At 42.1% G+C, this 20996-nt stretch overlaps 1 protein-coding gene across 2 annotated transcripts in view; it reads right to left on the reverse strand.

The window, feature by feature from the left end:
• Positions 1-3987: 3987 nt before the first annotated feature.
• Positions 3988-20996, reverse strand: part of SMAD9 (SMAD family member 9) — a 57868-nt gene continuing 40859 nt past the window's right edge. For both annotated transcript variants that reach the window (XM_081214975.1, XM_081214976.1), the window contains exons 4-6: positions 20109-20330; positions 10422-10678; positions 3988-7497 (exon numbers count right to left, since the gene is read on the reverse strand). In XM_081214975.1, coding sequence (XP_081071101.1) covers positions 7354-7497; positions 10422-10678; positions 20109-20330 — 623 coding nt within the window. In that variant the 3' untranslated portion in view covers positions 3988-7353. The remainder of the gene's footprint in view (positions 7498-10421; positions 10679-20108; positions 20331-20996) is intronic.

Here is a 20996-nt window from a genome sequence, read left to right on the forward strand (position 1 = left end):
CTGCACTGTACTCTCGCTGGGGAATGTCATAGCTCGCCTCTGGTGTTAATAGGAGGTGGGAATTGAATGCTTTACCTGTAGCAACCAAACTGGCAAGTCTTTCCACATGGTCTGGGAAAGAGAACTATTTTGAACAGAGATCTCTTAAACAGCGGTTTCACTGGCAGAGCAAATGGAGCCGGGGTACTGTTCAGAACCAGAGTAGCTACCATATCATAAATTGTAGGTGCTTCCACTGGTCAGGACGGCCATCATCAGAAAATCTACAAATAACAAATGCTGGAGAGGGTGTGGAGAAAAGGGAACCCTCTTGCACTGTTGGTGGGAATGTAAATTGATACAGCCACTAGAGAACAGTATGGAGGTTCCTTAAAAAACTGAAAATAGAGCTACCATATGACCCAGCAATCCCACTACTGGGCATATACCCTGAGAAAACCATAATTCAGAAAGACACATGCACCCCAATGTTCATTGCAGCACTATTTACAATAGCCAGGACAGGCTAAGAGAGGAACGCTTGGCTATTCTTGGCTAGGCAGATCCCAGGCCACAAGGGTCCACGCACTGGCACAAAGGCAAGGTGTCCCGGTCCTGAAGGCTATTTTAGAAAGAAAAGGCCAGCTCTGAAAATATGACAGGAGCCTGAAAACAGGGTCTCTGAGCACTTAGGAAGCAACCTAAGTGTCCATCGACAGATGAATGGATAAAGAAGATGCGGCACATATATAGAATGGAATATTACTCAGCCATAAAAATAAACGAAATTGAGTTATCTGTAGTGAGGTGGATGGATCTAGAGACTGTCATACAGAGTGAAATAAGTCAAAAGAGAAAAACAAATACCATATGCTAACACATATATATGGAATCTAAAAAAAATGGTTCTGAAGAACCTAGGGGCAGGACAGGAATAAAGACACAGACATAGACAATGGACTTGAGGACACGGGGAGGGGGAAGGGTAAGCTGGGAAGAAGTGAGAGAGTGGCATAGACTTATATATACTACCGGATGTAAAATAGCTAGCTAGTGGGAAGCAGCCGCATAGCACAGGGAGATCAGCTCGGTGCTTTGTGTCCACCTAGAGGGGTGGGAAAGGGAGGGTGGGAGGGAGATGCAAGAGGGAGGGGATATGGGAATATATGTATATGTATAGCTGATTCACTTTGTTATACAGCAGAAACTAACACACCATTGTAAAGCAATTATACTCCAGTAAAGATGTTTAAAAAAAAAAAAATTGTAGGTGCTTCCAAACAGGCATTCCTGTGCTTTGTGATGAGAAGCTACTCCCACCTGAGGCTTCTGGATGAAGCAAAGAAAAAGTTTCATCAACATTCCACACGTTTATGACTAGTTATCTAGCACACCACCCCAAAGCAGAGTGGCTTACCATAATCACCTCCCTGCCCAACCCACAGTGTTAAGGGTTGGCTGAGCTTAGCTGAGGGGTTCTCGCGGTCGGGCTTGGGGTGTCTCCTGAGCCTGCATTCAGATAGGAGTATGGTTGTGGTTGGTACATTCAAGACAGCTTCTCATCCTCTAGAGCAGGGCTCAGCAAACTGGGACACCCCACCCCAGGCCAGATCCAACCCGCAGCTCATTTCTGTACTGCCACAGGCTAAGAATAGTTTTTACAGTTTTAAATGGTTGAAAACAAATCAAAAGAAAATCATCTCATGATGTGAAAATTATATGAAATTCAAATTTCAATGTCTATAAGGTTTCATTGGAACATGGCCATGCCCATCCACTTACATATTGTTTAGGGTGGCTTTTGCACTGCAGTGTCAGAGTTGAGTAGTTATAACAGTTACAAAGGCCACATGGCCTGCAAAGCTGAAAATATTTACTGTCTGCCCCTTGATAGAAAAAGTCTTCTTACCCCTACTCCTGAGCCTCTCTCCACAGGCATCTTCATTAAACATCAGTGGGTTATTTTTAGAATGTTTAGTTTTCTTCTTTCTAAATGATGAGGTTAGAGAAAATTTAGCCTGTCACTTGCAAACATTATCTCCAAATAACATACTGCAGGTGTGAGTAATTTCTGGCTTAAAAAAACAAACCTGAATATAATTTTCATTATATTTACTCCATTTAACATCATCTTTCAGATTACTGGAGTAAATCTGAGGCCATACATAACATTTTTATCAGATGCATGCAAATAATGGAATCATCAGTGATCATACAGAGATAAACTTTCAGAACTGTTACATTTTTTATACTCCTTGTTAACCTGTTACATCAGAATTCCTATGCATCTTGTCTTTGCTCAAATTCACATTTTGAAAATAGGTGCTTAGAATAAAAACAATTTTAGCAGTTTAACTGTCAAAGCTATCTTCCCTTGCTACTGCTGTGCAGCTGAATATTTGCAAACTAAATCATAAGCATGCTTCTCTCACCACCAGCTGCAGCATGGTCACTGGACATGTAATTGAAGGCTTGAAATTATTTTTATTTTGAAGAGAAATTAAATAATTGCTGAGTTTAAAAAAGGAGAATGAGACAAATACCATTTCTGCCTTTATAATGTGAACCCCAAATGCCTTTCTAAACAAACAACAGCTGGAAAATGCTGAACACGAATAGATACAATCCTTGCCCTTAAAAAGTTCCCAGCTTCATAGAGATGGATGGACAAGAAAACAATTTGGTGCGGGAATTGATAACTGACCATCGATGAGCACAAATTATGATGGGAGCACAGAGATCAGGCACCTAGGCTGGTTTAGAAATGTCTGGGAGGCTTGCTAAGGGAACTGATGGGAAGGAAGGCAAGGTGGATCAGCCCAGAAGCTTTCCTGGGTACCCATCCAGGGCCTGACAGAGGTGTCATTGCTTGGTCCCCTGGCAGCCTGTCACAACTGATAGCACACTGACCTTTACTGGTTTACTTGTTCATTTCCTTCACAGATGATAAGCTTCTTTAAGGCAGAAACTGTGTTGTCATTGCCATCTATGGTGCCTGCCTGGTAGCAGGTGATGCACAAGAATCGTCTAATAAACGAATATGTGGAAGTTCCTAGGATGATGAAAATATTCCTTCTCTTAGATGGGCTAATGTTTAAAGACAATATTTTATGTCTATACAGTGATACATTTAAAAATCTGTACTAGGTAGTGGTTGAAGGCCAATACCAAATTTTGGTTGCCAGAACAGGGTCAGGAACCATGGGAGATGCAAAGACGAGCAAGACACAAACACTGCTTTCCATAAACTTACAGCTTCATAATCCTCACCTGTATTGAACCAGAATAGCTCGTCTTTCATCTGTTTACATTTTGGAACTCCACAAAATATTTCTTTTGACTAAAGGGCTCCATTTCTTTAAAAAAAAATTACAAAAGGAAAACTTTGATCAAGTTAAGGCGGCTAGGTTTTCTCAAAATATTTACATATTTAACCCCCTCCATTTATAGACTGGAAGGAAATTTAAATGGAGGGAATAGAACATTTACAGTTTTAGATATGTTCACATTCCTCCTGGATTTCATTTTCCTCAGTTGCCTTCTTTAGCACCTTTCTAATAGGTAATATATAGCAATGTACAGATGTATGCAGTAATAAAATTGTTCATTCTCTCCTATATACTGTAATATCACTTAATATTTGCTAATATCCAGAAAAAAAGCTCCTATGCATATCCTTTCTAAAATTACTGCAAAGTATCTTCAGAGTTCTATATTCTTTTCTATTTTATATATGAATATATATATTTTCTATTTTATATATAAATGTGTATATGTTAATCCCAACCTCCTAATTTATCCCTCCCTGCAAGGTTCTATATTTAATGCCAGTTATTCTGAGGTGTTTAATTCAAAACTGTTACCTGATTTCTCTATAGGATGTTGGATTTCAAAAACCTCCTATTTTCAAAATAGGATGGTTTAAGATCATCTTAAGGACTCATATGCAAGAAATCCTTCTATGACGTCTGCAGGGAAAAATAAGCCAAAAGACACATAGGTACAGTATTCTTTATTATAAACAATCAGGTAACAGTGTAAGTGTGCATTTGAAGGATAATTGAAGCCTAGCTACAATAATCAAAAACATTACTTAAATAGAAATAGTTTCTTTTTTGTTCGTTTTACATTAATTTGAATTTAACATATGCCAGGATCACCTAATCTTGTCATATAGTTCAGCTGTTAAATCCTCAATAGGAAAAGATGAAATTTGGAATGCATGTTATATTTTGCTTTATTTGTTGACTATATATACCAAATATTCAGGACATACTCAAAGTTAAGCAGGTGCTTAAAGTCTAGCAAGCGGTACTTATAAAATGCTTTTGTTGCTGTGATGGGGGTATTCAGTTCCTAAGAAGACAATGAAAAGGAAATTCTAAATGCTAGGTTGTTATACAACTTTTCCTGATTTATACTGAGTGTAAAAAAAAAAAGAAAAGAATAACAAAACATAAATGTATTGAGAAGTGACATCTTAATAGGTCCAAAGCACTGGCAGGTATTAAAATATCATCTAACTAAAACAAACTTTTCACATCTCAAATTTTTAACAAAAAAACACAAAAAACAGGCTTGAACAAGACCATAAATGTTCTGGGTCTTGTGAGCAGGCCAGATGTTGTTATTCTCTATTGCACAATCCTTGTCTATGGCAACCTTAAACATGTTTGGCTGATGCAATTAATGGCTTAGCATGTCCACTTTGCTCACTATCCTATAAAAGAATGCTATGACATTTTTTGGATTGTCTGTCTCAAGGAATGAATGCTAAATGAGCACATTTAGAAGTTTGAAATCAAATACTGCATTACTATTTTTAACAATTCTTGCCGGCAAAAATGTTAAAAGGCTGATTTAAAATGTGACTCTTACAGTGACTGAAGGAGTAACTTCTCATCAATTCTAAATTCTCTGAATTTCACAGTATCTTAATAAAGGCTTTTGGTGAGATAGGACTGGTAATGATGCATATGTACCACTTTAATCATTTATTTTTTGAAGAAATAATTTGGATTCACTGGAATATTCTGTCCTGGTTTCCCAAAGCTGCATGAAAATTCCATGTATTTTTTCATGTCATTTATAAGCAGCTAGTACCGATTAATCCTGTAAAGGTATAAGATCACCAGAGGAGGAGTCTGACCACTGATGGAGAGACTCAGAAAGCTGTGTTTGCTCCCTGGAGCCCAAACCACGTGTACCTAATGCTCTTTCATGCAACAGTACTTGTATGAGGATGACTTCACCATATTAATGCCTTTTCCAAGAAAAGGGGAGATGAGGAATTATTGAAAAATAGGGAAGCAAAAGGAAAAAAACCCAATTTTGAGACACAGAAGAAAAGTAGCGTTTATCCAAGGAAGTCTTCAACCATTACTTGATTGCTCAGAAGAGAAGGGAGATCAGCTTCAAAATAGAGATAATTAAGAAGTCAATTATACTTTTTTTTCAAGCATAAGAAAGATTGCATGGTTTGTTTTAAAAGCTCTTGAAACCTGAAGATGATTCTACAGACAGATTTACTGTTAAGACTCTCAGCTCCAGAGGGCTGGGACGGGTCTCTTGTTTACATTCGATTCCACAGTACCTAACATTGTGCCAGGCACATACATAGTTGAGGAACCAATATACTACGGAGTTTGCTCAACACTAAATGGACCACCTAGCTTTAATGTAAACTGTAGTATTTCCTATTGTATATAGGGAAGCTTCTATTGGGTAACACTGGTCATTACAAGAGGTGACAGCGGCAGCTCACACATACATCTTGTTCACATGATCATTCCTACCTTGAGTACAATTTAATGAGGAACAACTACTATGCACTAATGCTACAAAGAGTTGAGACAGAATGTATAGATGAAGAAACCTCCTGGATCGCTGAAGTACCGTCTGCTACAAGCATAATTACCTTCTTAAATTACACATTTTAAAAAGGGAAATATGTTTCCAAGCAATGCAGTGTTTAGTGGGTGGGAATTATATATATATGAAAGTACCTAGGAATTTGGGAAATTTCCCTCTCTTTATCATCCAAGGGTAAATAAGAACAGGTTTTGATGTTGTGGATACATTTTTTAAAATGTCCTGTTATTCAGGACCACTGTTCCTCAGAAATGATAGGGATTGTGAAATTATTCTCTTACTTGGGAAGTTATTTCCAGGTATGAAGCTTTACTTTTAGAAGAGGCTACCACATATGACCAGCAGATCATTTAATCAATAGAGACACTAAGTTAAATAACTCAAATTTCATCCCAGCAGTGTGTCTAGATTTTCTCAAAGGCTTCACCACTGTTTCAGTCATCTGTGAATAGTTAATATTTGCCAACATGTGAGGAAAATGTGGCAAAAGGCATGCCCTCACCTAGAGACTCTGAACGTGGGAATGTGAGAAGGTATAAGTAAACAGGGTGCTTTTGTCCAATGCTCTTATTTTACTGCTTCCGCACACAGGACTGACTGACATACATGGCCGTAGAGCTCACTGTGCAGACAGACTCAGAAATCTGCAGAGCTGCCTAACATGAATCAACAGGAAAACAGGAACCCGAGATTTCCTATGTGGAAAGCAGGCATCTCCATGGGTGATTATCAGGCTAAGTTCTGGTCTTATTTTGCAATTGGGGAATATAGCTCATTTCATGCTATTTTCATATTTATCTTCCCATATTAGACTCATTCGGTTTTTTTTTTTTACAGTGGTAGATAATGAGGCAACATGACTCTCAGCTTCACAGTTTCTTTCTTTTCCCATCACAGTTTAATTTGTTGAAAATGTACCGTTCATATCAGCACAATAGTCCAGCTATAGCTATTTCAACTTCAGAAATAAAGTTTATGTGACTTATCTTACATAACTGACTTTAAAAGCTTGATTTTTTTGGCCAGTAGCACTAACAGTGAGGTTATTTAAATTTTATGGGTTTGATAGCTTTGTTTTGTCCTGAAGTGTTATTTGCTGTAGTGCTGCTAGTACCTGATTTTTGCTACGTAAACAGTTTTAATATTTTTCCAGATTGGCCACACAACATGCCTTACATGACATGGTGGACTAAAGCTGCCTTTATTCCACCAACACCCTTCAAATACTGTTCCTACAGTTGCCTCTCATTTGTTCTCTGCCACAAAAGAAGCTGCTGCTTATTAGAGCATAGGCACAAGAAAACCTGCTTTTCTAATTGCACTGTACTGGCATCAGGTTAACTAGAAAACACAAAACAAATGGTGATACAAAATGTGAATAGTATATATTATATGTATTTACACATGTACTTAGAAACTTCAGTTAGTTGCAAATCTGAAATGATATAAGCCACTGCCTGCAATAGCATCTATCCTATAGAAATGTGGATGAAAACAGGACTGTTAAGATACTGAAGAAATCGGGTTGTGTGGAGAGCCCATTTGAGTCAGAACTTTGTCCAACCACTGCAGTGGTCCATGAAGGTGAATCTCAATCCAGCAGGGCGTGCTCGTGACATCCTGGCGATGATACTCGGCTCCCCAACCCTGAAAAGCAAAAACGGAGCGGAGTGACTGTGCCAGACTTTACAGGCAGCCTTCAGAGGCCCCAGCAGGCCCGGTGGACACAGCCCACCCAACCCGGGGCAGTTCCTGGGACCTGAGAACGTGAACTCTACGTTCCTGCAAGTACAGGACAACTTTTGCATCAACCAGATACCCTGAGTCCCCATCCATGGCTTCCTCCTGGGTTCACAACTAAATTCATGGACCTAGAGAGGGCCTGGGTTCTAGCCATGCCAGAGACCCTGGCAAATCACTTGCTCTTCCGCAGGGAAAGGAGCTTGAACTCATGTTCACCCCCTTAATGCTGAAGACCCATGTTTTGTACAAGATGGTTGCTCACTACAGACCAATGACTGGATCTGAACGTTGTAAAGCGAGGGCTGAGGGTGCTCTTGGTTATTCAGGATTGATGAACAAAGCTTGTTTCTCCTCCCCACACCCCCCCCGCTGGCTTACTTCTGGCAATTTGCCATTTGTGACCATCCATAGGAGAGACAGTAAAAATAAAGGTAATAAGTTTAGTCAACATCCATCACCTCACGTGGTTGCAGTTTTTTCTTGTGATGAGAACTTGTACATTTCTTTTACACTGATCATCTGTAGTTATATTTGCTAGGGATTTATGTTTTTAAAAGTCCCTGCAATATAAGTTTATTTTCTGTGAATTGTGTAGTTTCATGAATTTAAAGGTTGCATATCTGAGAAATACATCTTGCTGATCTTAGGAAAATAAGATTTCTATGCAAGCTTATGTTACAGTGAAATAATTACGTCTGAGATATTGGCATTTCATCCTAGTTTGAAAAACACAGGCCTAGAACAAAGTAACCGCAAGTCAAATGGTTGTTCGTTAATGGCAATTTAACGCCCTCTGCTGGCTCTGAAGCATCAGAAGGTTTGAAAAGATTTTCAGGTATCTAATTGCCTGACCGTGTGAAAATACTTTTAAAGCTTAACAGTAAATTTGAATAAAACTGCTTTGTCACCATGAAAGAAATGGATTCAAGAAGTCATTTTATCAATTGGAAACTCTATTCTTATTTTTAAAATAATTACTAAAATTATATATACAATAAAGACATAATGGACTTCCCTGGTGGTGCAGTGGTTAAGAATCCTCCTGCCAATGCAGGGGACACCACGGGTTCAAGCCCTGCTCTGGGAAGATCCCACATGCTGCAGAGCAACTAAGCCCGTGCACCACAACTACTGAGCCTGTGCTCTAGAGCTCGCAAGCCACAACTACTGAGCCCACGTGCCACGCTTACTGAAGCTCACGTGCCTAGAGCCCGTGCTCTGCAACAAGAGAAGCCACCGCAGTGAGAAGCCTGTGCACCACAACGAAGAGTAGCCCTGCTCGCCGCAACTAGAGAAAGCCTGCGTGCGGCAACAAAGACCCGACACAGCCAAAAATAAATAAATTAATTAATTTTAAAAAAAGTATAGAAAAACAGGACACATTTTTCAAGATAATTTTAAAGGATTAATAAATAAATTTTACTTTGAGAAAACCTGGAACAAGCCATACTGATTCCTTGGATGAATATATGACAATGGGAAAACTGCGTGCATATACTCAGTTTGATAAACAAGCTCAGATTTGGAAATATTAGAACTATTTGCAAGTGCTTTGCGAGGGATGAAATAGCAGATGATGAAACTGAGGGCTTTAGCTTCAACATGCAAATCCAGTTTTTTTCCTTCCCGCTTAGTAACTTTTCCTCCATTCTCCAACCTTCACATCAATTTTAATAAGATCTAATTTGATAAATTCAACAAATATTCATGCACAGAACATCGACTGCTGTCTCAGCATTAATCACAACCCCCATAATGTTTCTATCCCAATTTGTTTATACCTTTATAAATAGCACTTAATTCAACTGTCTTGTATTAGAGTCAGTTCTGTCTGTTTTGTAGCTTATTTATAAATAGGACTGCTTCCTTTGCCTGTATGCTTTGTAAGAGTAAGGAGAGTGTCTTATTTGATTCAGGTAAATTCACCAACATTTACTGAGTGACCATAGGTGGTCAGCAGTTTGAGGTATGGAAGAATCTCTGTAGCATTAAGTCCTATACAATTATCATTGTCACTTTATCTTATGCGTTAAAAACAAAATCAGATAACTCTCTTAACTTGGTTTTCCTCCAAAAGTAATATGCTTAAGAATTTTCTTAAAATTGCTAAACAAGAGATTTCATACTCGTGGAGGAGCTCTTCCAAAAAAACAATTGACGTATATACACTACCAAATGTAAACTAGATAGCTAGTGGGAAGCAGCCGCATAGCACAGGGAGATCAGCTCGGTGCTTTGTGACCACCTAGAGGGGTGGGATAGGGAGGGTGGGAGGGAGGGAGACACAAGAGGGCGGGGATATGGGGATATATGTATACGTATAGCTGATTCACTTTGTTATACAGCAGAAACTAACACACCGTTGTAAGGCAATTATACTCCAATAAAGATGTTTAAAAAAAAAAAGATAGCATAGCTACCTTGTTTGATCAGTTGTTAGTTAGGGGAGCAGGGATTTGATTTGAAATCTGTCTGCTTACAGAGCTCATGCTTTTCCCAGTTAAGCTGCTGATCAGGAAAGCTGTACATTGTTTGGTAAAATCTGGACTCTGCAGTTTCCCTACTCTTGCCATTACCTGTAGGTAGAATTTTGACTTCTAGGATATTGTTCATTTTACTTTTACTGTCAAATTTATAATAAAAATTTAAATTAAATTTGTATTTACTTAAAAAAAACCCAAAAAACAATGAAAGACAGTGCCCCCCTCTGCCCCCCGGCAAACTGCTGTCTACTTGCCCTGACTGTCTAACTGCCACGTCCACCGAAGAGTGCTTTTGGTTTTATTCTTCATTTCTCATCTTACGATTGGGAAGCACGCACTCCTTACCTTGACAAAACTCATCCGGATGGTGCACATCTTAGTCAACTCATAAACGGCTTCAAATCCGTGATGGACAGACTGGGCGAGCAGCTGAGCAAACAGCTGGTTGTTGAAGATCTTGAGGCTGCAGCCGCTGGGGACCTTGCAGACGGTGGCCGGGTGAAAGCCGTGCTGACAGTTGCAGTTCCGGCTCTGCACGAAGATGCTGCTATCACTCACGCACTCGGCGTAGACCTCTCCCCCGACGTAGTACAGATGCACGCCTACGAGGCAAAAACAGTCTTCCAACACCAGCACCGACTTGCGCTTGGATGTATCACCCTTCCCTTCTCATCCACCTCTGTAACCTCAAGAGATGTGACTATCAACTGTGAGGTTAATTTTAATATCACCAACCATTGATTAGTGCCACACGTGCCCCAAAGGCTGACTTGCTTTAATTATCATCTATATTTTTTCCATGAGTCCATTTAAAAGTGGATTGCAACCCAGGTTTACGATCAGCACCAAGAACACAGAAGTAGGCCTCGTGTACTACTCCCATCACTTGCTCAATCTCACGCTTGTTCCTTCTAAAAGGAAGATCTCATAATATTAGATGCAAAATAAATACATAATGCAGAACACATCAAAAAAAAAAAAAAAAACTGGACACAGATAGTACCATGGTAATACTTAGGTGCATACACTAACCCTACTTCAGAGGGAACAATAAATGAAGTTTAAATTTTATTTCACCAACAATTATAAATCCATTTCTCTTAATAAATACCTCAAAGAGACCCATTTTAGTTTAAAGCTTATCACCTACAGTTATAGGTCATAGAAACAATGCCTCTTTTTACCTACAAACAGTGAAATTTGTGCCACGTTTTCAGATAAAATATAAAAACACAATCAAAATGTAGTTTATGCTACTTTATCTCACATTCTTAGAGCTGAAAGGCAAAGCATCCTGAGAAGGCTGCTGCTCAAAATAAATTTCAGTTGTTGCTTTCCCTCCAAATGTCTGGGTTTAAGATTCCACATAAATTTATAACAAGGGACTGGGGTTAGATGAGATGAACATGTTCTAGTCTAGTGAGTATTAAATACCAGAACGATTGTTCCCCAACCTTTTAGCAGAAACAAAATGGTCCAGCACTAAATGTCAACATGATTGTAAATACAATCACTGTGCAGTGGCAAGGGGTTTGTAGAAATGATCCTGAATGTACTTACAGAGATTTTGGATCTTTTAAAAATAAAAATAAAACATTTAAAAGTAATAGAGGGCCTCCCTGGTGGCGCAGTGGTTGAGAGTCCGCCTGCCGATGCAGGGGATACGGGTTCGTGCCCCGGTCCGGGAGGATCCCATATGCCGCGGAGTGGCTGGGCCTGTGAGCCATGGCCGCTGAGCCTGCGCATCCGGAGCCTGTGCTCCGCAACGGGAGAGGCCACAACAGTGAGAGGCCCGCATACCGCAAAAAAAAAAATAATAATAATAATAATAATAGAATTGAAGACCTCCAGGGGTTCTCAGACCCCGGTGTGCGTTAACTCTGCATTTAGGAAACATTTCGGACACAGCCGCAGCAGTGGAGGCACTTCTGCGTTATACTTCCTGCCAGCTTTATGGCTTCCTTTTCCGATCTCCTTTCCCTTAATACAGTTTTAGAGAAGAGTGGTTTTCAGTATTATGTATCCCAACCACAGACTCCAACACAGTCTGAAGAAATGGACCCGGGGTCACAATGATAAAGCACAGCTCTTGATATTCGGGCCAAGGCTCCCCTCTCAGCACCTGGATCAGACCAGCTCCCCTCCTCTGCTCAGCCTTCCTCTCCCTCTTCTTCCTCATCTCCATCATTCTTTCCCCTGAACGGCCCGGGGTCTGACACCCGTGGCCCTGGCCGTGAGGAGAAGGAAGAAGGACTGTCCTAATTAGCTGGGACATAGTTACGTGGCCGCAGCGACATGTTGGAGGTTAGGCAGGGGCAAATCCAAGCAGACTTCTTTAAAAACTCCCAGGGGGAAGGCCTGCCTCCCGGGTAGCTGTGAGTTTTTTCAAAGTGAGAGCGAACAGGTGGTAAAAGAGCCAGAACATGAGGCTACTAAGTGGTCAGCATGTCTTTGAATTGAATGACCTTCAAATATATAATCCTCCCAGAACCTATTAAGGAGAACAGATTTTTGGTATCTGACTCCGGTGTTTCTTTAGGGGAGGATTTTCAGTCCTGTTAAAGTCTTATCCGCAGCCACAGACATGCTGGCAGAGCATGGAAAGCAGAGAAGCGACTGAACAAGGAGGCAGTAGTCTAGCATCCTGAGTGAGAAGAGAGACACGGGAGGCCCCTGCAGAAGCCCGAGCCAGGCCTCAGTACGGGGACCGGGGGGAATTCAACCCCACTGCGAAGGAGGCTGGATGTGGGCTAGAGACAGCGGCATCGAAGCAGTCGAGTAAGCAAGGGATTTTATTTGCATCCATTTGACAGGCCAGAAGAGTGGCTTCAAACCACGTGTGTGAGATGCTAGATCGCCATAGAGAACAGTGAGCAGTAAGGATAAACGCCCAAAGAAGGTGCCACCTGAGACGAGAGAGAAGCCAGGCGACGGGGTCCTTGGGCAAGTTGTACCCACACCTCGGACTACCTCTCTCCTCGGGCTGCATCTTTCTTCATCTGAGTTTTCCATCTGTGTGTGCCTGCACCCACCCTTTAGGAGATTAGGGAGTCTGGAGTCCTGTGTGGTGGTTCATTAGGACTCTTTGGGCTTGACTTGGATCTGCTGAGTCAGGCTGCAGGTCGGTCCATTCTGGCATCTTCTGCAGCCTTGAATGACAGAGATGATGGAGGGGAGGCGGGGAGGACAGCGGCTTAGTTAGGCTAGTGAGTGGGTTCCAATGCTGTGGAACCCACTAACAGTCAGAGGGGGACGTCCAAAGTCGAAGGAATATGCATGGATCCCCTCCGGAGTGGGAGTGGGGGTGGGGAAAGGATATCCCTGCAGAAAGTAATCTCATCACCCCACAGCCCATCTCAGAGAACCCTGATGCCTCTCCACTCTGCTTGGAAAACACCCTGAACTTATGAGCACAAACTCAACACGTTCCCTGGAGTCTGTAATTGATATTCCCCTTGGCTTGGCTGCCCTCTCTTCTGCACAACTATTTTATTTTATTTTTTCCCATTAAAAAATGCACTATTTATTGAAATACAAGTGAACTATCCAACTAATCGCTGTGAAGAAGTGTAATCGTACTGACTTAGAAACTCTATGAAATGCAGGGTGACATTCTTTTGAGTCCAGGCCATCTAAGGTAAGATCAAGATTTCAGAGAAACCCAAAGGCAAAGGGCCTCACCAGTCTTTACTCCCCATCAAAGATGCACAACTATTTTAAAATCTGGCTGACTGTCAGGATCCTCTGGAGCTTGAAGAAAGTGCATATTTCTGAGGGTGATTAATGATGATACTTTCAGAAATTCCTTATGTAGTTAGACATATACTTAAATATATGGGAGAAAGGATACGAGGTCTGAGATTTGCTTCAAAATACTCTTGTAAAAATACTGTGATGGGACAGGGGAAAAGAATGGTACAGAATGTGACTCATTATTGAAGCTGGAGATGGTCATATGAAAATCTGTTACATGACTCTACTTTTGTGTAAGCTTGAAATTTTCCAAAATAAAATTTTTTTAATGTATGATCAAAAGATAATATAAAAGTAAAGATTTCCAGACCTACACCGGGGCTTTGGTCCAGAGGATGGAGGTGGGCCCGCCCAGGACAGTGCCTGCAGCTGTGCACTGCACAAACCCAGGGTGTGCCTCAGTCTTCCGAGATTTGTACAGTTATTAGAAGACTCCTCCAGCAGCTGGCAGTAACTTCTCTTGAGAAATGGGTTCCTTCCAATTCACACAAAGCCACTTCTGGGCTGCTAGCAGAATCAGTTCCCTAAAGCTATACTTGAAGACTTGAAGTCTCTCTGGACAATATGATGAACAATATGATGACCAAGACGAGCAGCTTTGGTCCCAACTGACCTACACTGAATGCCCACTGTGCACTCACACACTCGGCGACTCTGCCAGGGTGGGTGAACCGTGATGCTTTCTCTCTCACCACTACTTCAGTGACCCCAGCATGCCTGGACATGCCCGGTCCCACCCCATCTTCACAGGAGCAACAAAACCCACTAGAGGAAATTTATAAAATACAGAGATGCAAAGAATAAAGATCGGCCACAAATCCACAGCCCAGAAATATTCAAAGCTAATATTTGTCATATACCTTTCAGTCTTTTATGTGCACATTTTAAACAAAATTAGGATCATCCTCTACAGGATCTTTTATAACCTTTTTTCACCTATTAAAATAGTGTGGGGCTTCCCTGGTGGCGCAGTGGTTGAGAGTCCGCCTGCCGATGCAGGGGACACAGGTTCGTGTCCCGGTCCGGGAGGATCCCACATGCCACGGAGCAGCTGGGCCTGTGAGCCATGGCCGCTGAGCCCGCGTGTCCGGAGCCTGTGCTCCACAACGGGAGAGGCCACAACAGTGAGAGGCCCGCGTACCGCAAAAAAATAAAAAAATAATGTGAACATTTTCTCATGATCTGAAATATTCTGCAATGCCCTGTGTAATAACTGCAACAGTATGACATCCTGTGTTAAATTTTTTTAGGATTTGCTTTTTCAGGGATGAGAAACCTTATACACATTCAAAGGCAGAATGGAAAGGACATTTTGAGATAGAAACTAAATCCACTGGGAAAGAAGCAATCCAAAAATCACCCTGAGGACTTCCCTGGTGGCGCAGTGGTTAAGAATCCACCTGCCAGTGCAGGGGACACGGGTTCGAGCCCTGGTCTGGGAAGATCCCACATGCTGCGGAGCAACTAAGCCCGTGCGCCACAACTACTGACCCTGTGCTCTAGAGCCCGCGAGCCACAACTACTGAAGCCCACGCACTTACAGCCCATGCTTGGCAAGAAAGAGAAGCCACCGCAATGAGAAGCCCGTGCACCACAGCGAAGAGTAGCCCCCGCTTGCTGCAACTAGAGAAAGCCCGCGCACAGCAAGGAAGACCCAACGCAGCCAAAAATAAATAAATTTATATATAAAAAAAATCACCCTGAGGTGCAGATCCTCCTTCTAAGGAACTGACAAACCAAACCCTTGCCTCAGGATAATTCCTTTCATAAAACATGGAAGCATTACTAGGATTCTACAGAACAAGCTGAGATGTGCAAGAAAATAAAGATTCATTAAAAGGTGAAAAACTAATTCCAAAAGCAATTCAGTGATTTGGAATCTATGATAATTATGTTCGGGGAAGGTCTTGGTTTGCCTGGGTAAATTCAATCCCTGGGGCTAATGCCTCAGGAATTATAATTACCCACTCCTTCTCCCATGAGAGGAAGAACAGCCAGCAGCCAGGACACACGCAGCATGTCTGCAGCTGCAAAGGAGAAACCGGCTTGTCCTGCTCCAAGTGTCCTTTCACACAGGCTCATTACGAAGGTCAATGGCTCTGACTTCAGTTACAGCACGTCGTAGGTGCTCAGAAATGACAGTGCTATTGATTAGGATTATATTAAATTGTGCATTTCTAAGAAATATAATCCAACCTCAATGACCTTAAGAGCAGCACACGTATGTCCATGCAGTCCATTCAAAACTGCGGTTTTCCTCATTATTTGGAAATCGAGGCCATCCTAAAAGCCACTCTAAAAAAGCAGGCACGTTTCAAACTCCAGTGATCCAAATTGGCTATTACATCACTCCCAAAACATCAGGAAATAACCTTTGCTTTATTTTGCACAGTCACAGATAGGTATGATAATGTCAGCAGTTCTTCATCTTTTTTTCTGTAAAGATCCTTATAATCCTCCGATGGAGCTCTGTGTAACTCAGTGAGGTGCTCCTTTTCTAGAATATTCTTGTGGGGAAAACACAAAATCTTCTCTGATTTACATTTTTAAAGTAAATCATTGTCAAATTTCATCACTTTAGTACTATGAGGGCCTTATTTCAAGATCTCAGAGGTGATTCTGACATATCATGCCTGCAGCATATGGTAAGTATTTTCATTCCATATCGAAAGATTCAACTCCTCAAGCGCCGAACTAAGAGGGGTGCCGAGATGAAAAAGCAGGAGGGTCCCTCCCCTCCAGCAGAAGGGAGCGACTGGACCTTACAGACAGAGCCATGGGTGCAAACCCATATCAATCATGGGACCATGGGTACGCCGCTGAATTCTCTGAGCTTCCATTGCCTCATCCATAAAATGGGACTAAGAAATCGTAACTTGTAGGGTGACAATAAAAATAATATGAGTAAGAGTCTGCCAGGGTGCCTCACACAGATTAGGGAAAATCAGTGGGGGCAGCTATCAGTCATTTGAAAGAGTTCAAGTGGTCTGCCTGGTCTTCAAGGAAGAATGTGGACAGACTTCATGTAGAATGCACTCTTCCAGGTCCTTTGAAGCCCTGTCTCTGACACTGAAGCAGCAGCCCCGGCTATTCTAGTGCTAACTAGCCTACGGCTATTTAAAGCACTTGGCTATAGATTTGTTACTGTTGTAAGGACACAAATGCTGCCTCACAGTGCACTGCATTAGATGGAAAGCAGGATGAAAGAGCACGGGTGAGTCAGCATAAACCATCACCGCCACAGGAAACAACTCAAAGCACGTGCCCTGCTGACCAGTGGTGGCATGAACTTCCTTTAGAGGACCAGCCACCTTCCCTAACTTAAGTGGCAAGGAACACAAACCGGAAGTGACCTCAAAGCAACTGATAACTACTGAGGGGAGAAATGGCCCATCATTAACCATAATAAAAAGATTTTTTTTGTAGATACCTTCCACCCTTGCCCCCCCCACCCAGTCTCATCTCGATATAACAGCCAGGGGATCCTTCTGAAGTGAAAACTCAGATCTATAAACTCCAACTTAACTCCATCTTCCTGTGTCACACAGGCAAAGTGAAGGCACTCTACATGGCTTCTAGGCCCGGAGACCTGGTCGTGTCCCCTCTTCTATGACTTCCTCACTCCCCTGCTCACTGTTCCACTCACTCTGGCGTCCCTGCTATTCCTCACGATGACAGGCAGGCTTCAGGGCCCTTGTACCTGCTGTTTCCCTTTGCTTGGAAAGCTCTCCCCACTGGTACCGACATTGTCGATTCCCTCTTTAGCTCTCGGCTCAAATGTCACCTCCTTAGGAAGCCTGCCCTGGCTACCCTCCCCATTCCCTTCCCCTCCTTTGTTTTTCTCTGGACAATTATCATTTGACGTGTGTGTGTGTGTGTGTGTGTGCGTGTGTGCGTGTGCGTGTGTGTGTGTGCGCGCGCGCGTATTATTTCTTGTTTGTCTTTCCTTAGTTGTAGGTAATCCAGGAAGCCAGGGATTTTTGTTTTGTCTTGTTTGTTTCCCACTGCTGCATCCCTAGTGGCAAAACCGTCTGGCTAAGATTAAATGCTCAATGAATATTTGCGAGATGAATGCATAGCTGTGAAGTCTGACTGTCTTTAGCAACTAGCTCCACAGAACACGTTAACTTATTCACTAACCTCATGGTGCATTTGGCTGTAAAATTACTCAGGCTGGTGCTCCAGGAAGTCACACAGCTCAGAACCAGATCATCCACGGGGGCCCCTGAGAGAGAGCCCCCTGACCTCACAGAAACCAATAGCTCTTGCTTTGAAATATTGCATGCCATGCTTTATGGCATGGATTGTAGCCCCTTAAAAAAATTATCTTTTCACATTAGGACAATTCCAAAGCAGCTTTCTGAGAAAACTGTGCCTTTGCCTTGGGGACCATGTTGAGGGTGGAGTGCCCTTCCATCCAGGTGAGCATTTCCCAGGCTTGCTGGTTTTTTTAACAGGTCACCAGTCCTGGCTCTTGCTTCTATGTTTTTTTTTTTAACCCTGTGGATTATCTCTCAGATACTAACATGACACAAACCCTCCACATCTGTCCATCCACATCAGCAGCACCTTGAACAAACTACTTGCAGAAAGTTCCCCAGAAGGTATTTAACAGTCCTTGCATATTTTAATTCTATTTTTAGATCAAGTGGCATAAGTAGAAGTCTAATATGCAGACCAATCTGTAAAGCCCTTTAGCAAACAGCCCTACAACATTACGTTTTAACGTTCTACCTTTAGATTTCACCTGAAGATTCTTATAAAAATCATTTAAAAGTAAAACCATACCTGAGATATTTAAGATTTCAGTCAAAATATTACTTCCTTTGAGGAATGACTATGTTTCCTCCTTTGGGATAAAAGTTACATTACAGATTAAGTTTCCTTTTTCTGACCTCCAGAGGAAAAGTTTAATCACAATCACAGTGGTTACAATTACAATGGTAACTCTTGGAGATGACATACCTGTATTCTTCTCTCCCACTCACCCCCAGCTCCTGATTTTCTATTTTTCGTTTATCATTTCACTGTAAAGGTTTCTTGTAAGCCACCTCAAAGCTACTATGGAAAGATACAGGGTAAAATAAACAGAAAGTAACTTTTGCCATTAACAGTCAACATCAGTGAAGGAACTCAGCCTGTCTCTAGTCAGTGGTCTGTAGGTTTACAGCAGGAGACATTTAGGAGGTACGTTAGGAAGAATACAGGAAGCATCATAAGTGAAATGATGAATCTCTCCTGGAAATTTGAAATAAAAGGCTCGTGGCTACTTCCCAAGGTGGTATAAGTGCTAGACGGGGAGAGAAAAGATCAAATGACTCTGAAGGTTCTTTACACCTGTGATTCCAGAGTAGAATAGTGGACAACCAGGCACCATTCAGACACTGCCAACTATTCGAATAGAAAGGAAAAGAACTTAAAATCCTCAACGAGGCCTCATGCTCAGCTGGGACTGATCATGCCAATGAGACAGGCTCCAAAAGCATCACAGCCAGACCCAGTGAGGCCTGTGCTTATTCGGCTGTTGTAACAATGCCTGGACACAAGAGAACCCCAATCACCTACCAAAGGCTTCCTGACATTAATAGGTCAACGATTTTTTAAACTGCCTAGCTTCTCAGTCTCTAAGGGTAACTTCACCTGATATAAATAATCATCCAGCCAGAACTCCTCTTCTTCAGAAGTTATCCTATTTAGCATTTCAGGCAATTCAAAAGTAATTAATAATACTTCTCTTCAATAATATCATCCTGGGACTTCCCTGGTGGTCCAGTGGTAAAGAATCCACCTTCCAGTGCAGGAGATGCAGGTTCGATCCCTGGTCAGGGAACTAAGATCCCACATGCCGTGGGGTAACTAAGCCTATGTGCCACAACTACAGAGCCCAGGTACCCTGGAGCCTGCATGCCACAATTAGAGAGAAAAAACCTGCATGCCACGGCTAGAGAGAAGCCAGCACGCTGCAACTAAGACCTGACGCAGCCAAATAAATAAATGAATAAAAATAATAATTTCATCCTGTTTTCATGTTTATCATCTTGTTCGTCTTCCTAATACCCACCCTACGCCACCCCCCAGAAGATGCTGTGCCAACCTCAGAGGTAGAGACACTAAGGTTACAAAACCTCCCATGCTTTTCCCAACAATATCCCCACAACGGTCTCCCAGATCCCAGCCCTGGGATCATCCCACTAGGTCATGCAGCCAATCCATGGCTTGTTTCTATTTCCACGTTTTAGCTCAGAAGAATATAGGAAGGAACTACATATTTGCTTTTACCCTTTCCTATGTGTCTTCTGGTATTTTCTATCGTTGAGTTTCTGTTTACATTAGAAAGAAGTCCCAGACAGAATCTGTTCCTGTTATTTGAAGGGTCTGTGAATCCATCAATAAGCACACTTCGGGAGGAAGCCTGGAACGTCTCCCCAACACGGTTGTTCAGTTCATAGTAGGCGACTGAGCACCAGTGCTGTGGCTCCTCGTAGCAAACCGGCCGAAAATCTGAAAGAAAACGGACCAGACAGGACATCACTACCGCCACGCTCGTGCCTCCCAGCTCACGACTCCACCAGGAAATTGCGGTTATCGCTGTTCACTAGAAAGTTGCCTGCAAGACCCAGCAGGCTGCTGTGTGATCTTTACAAACCTGCCTCTTTCACGGAAGCTGTTGGCAGGTAGCTCATCTATCTGGTCCACGTACCTGTGCACAGGGGCCACCGTCCTTGTGATTCTCCCATGGTTGGAGGCTTTGTAAACATGTTTACTAGAATTGAGGGGCCAGGCAACAGCGATAGGAGTGGATCCATGTAAACTTCATCCCCCCGAAAGGAAACACAGCTAAAAGGAAGCTGCCAGGTCACCTCGTCTTTACAGATGACAGCATCTTACTGCTGCAGTGCCACACTGATCCCCGTGGCAAAGAGCATCCTTTTCTAACGACCTCAAGCTGAAAAAAATTTGTTCGAATATGTAAAAATCAAACCAAAAACACTGCATAGGATTTTATTTAAGAAAGAAAAAACAACATCCACATAGACTCACATTCTCCTTTGTGTACATATGGGATACTTATGGCATAAAAGTATTTTAAAGGGAGAGGTCTATTTCATTAGGAAATCCATGAATGTTATGTTTTCACCCCAAATTTTTCAAAGTTAAGTTGCCACT

This window comes from Mesoplodon bidens (genome assembly GCF_964165515.1).
Source record: "Mesoplodon bidens genome assembly, chromosome: 17".
In the NCBI taxonomy this organism is placed as follows: domain Eukaryota; kingdom Metazoa; phylum Chordata; class Mammalia; order Artiodactyla; family Ziphiidae; genus Mesoplodon; species Mesoplodon bidens.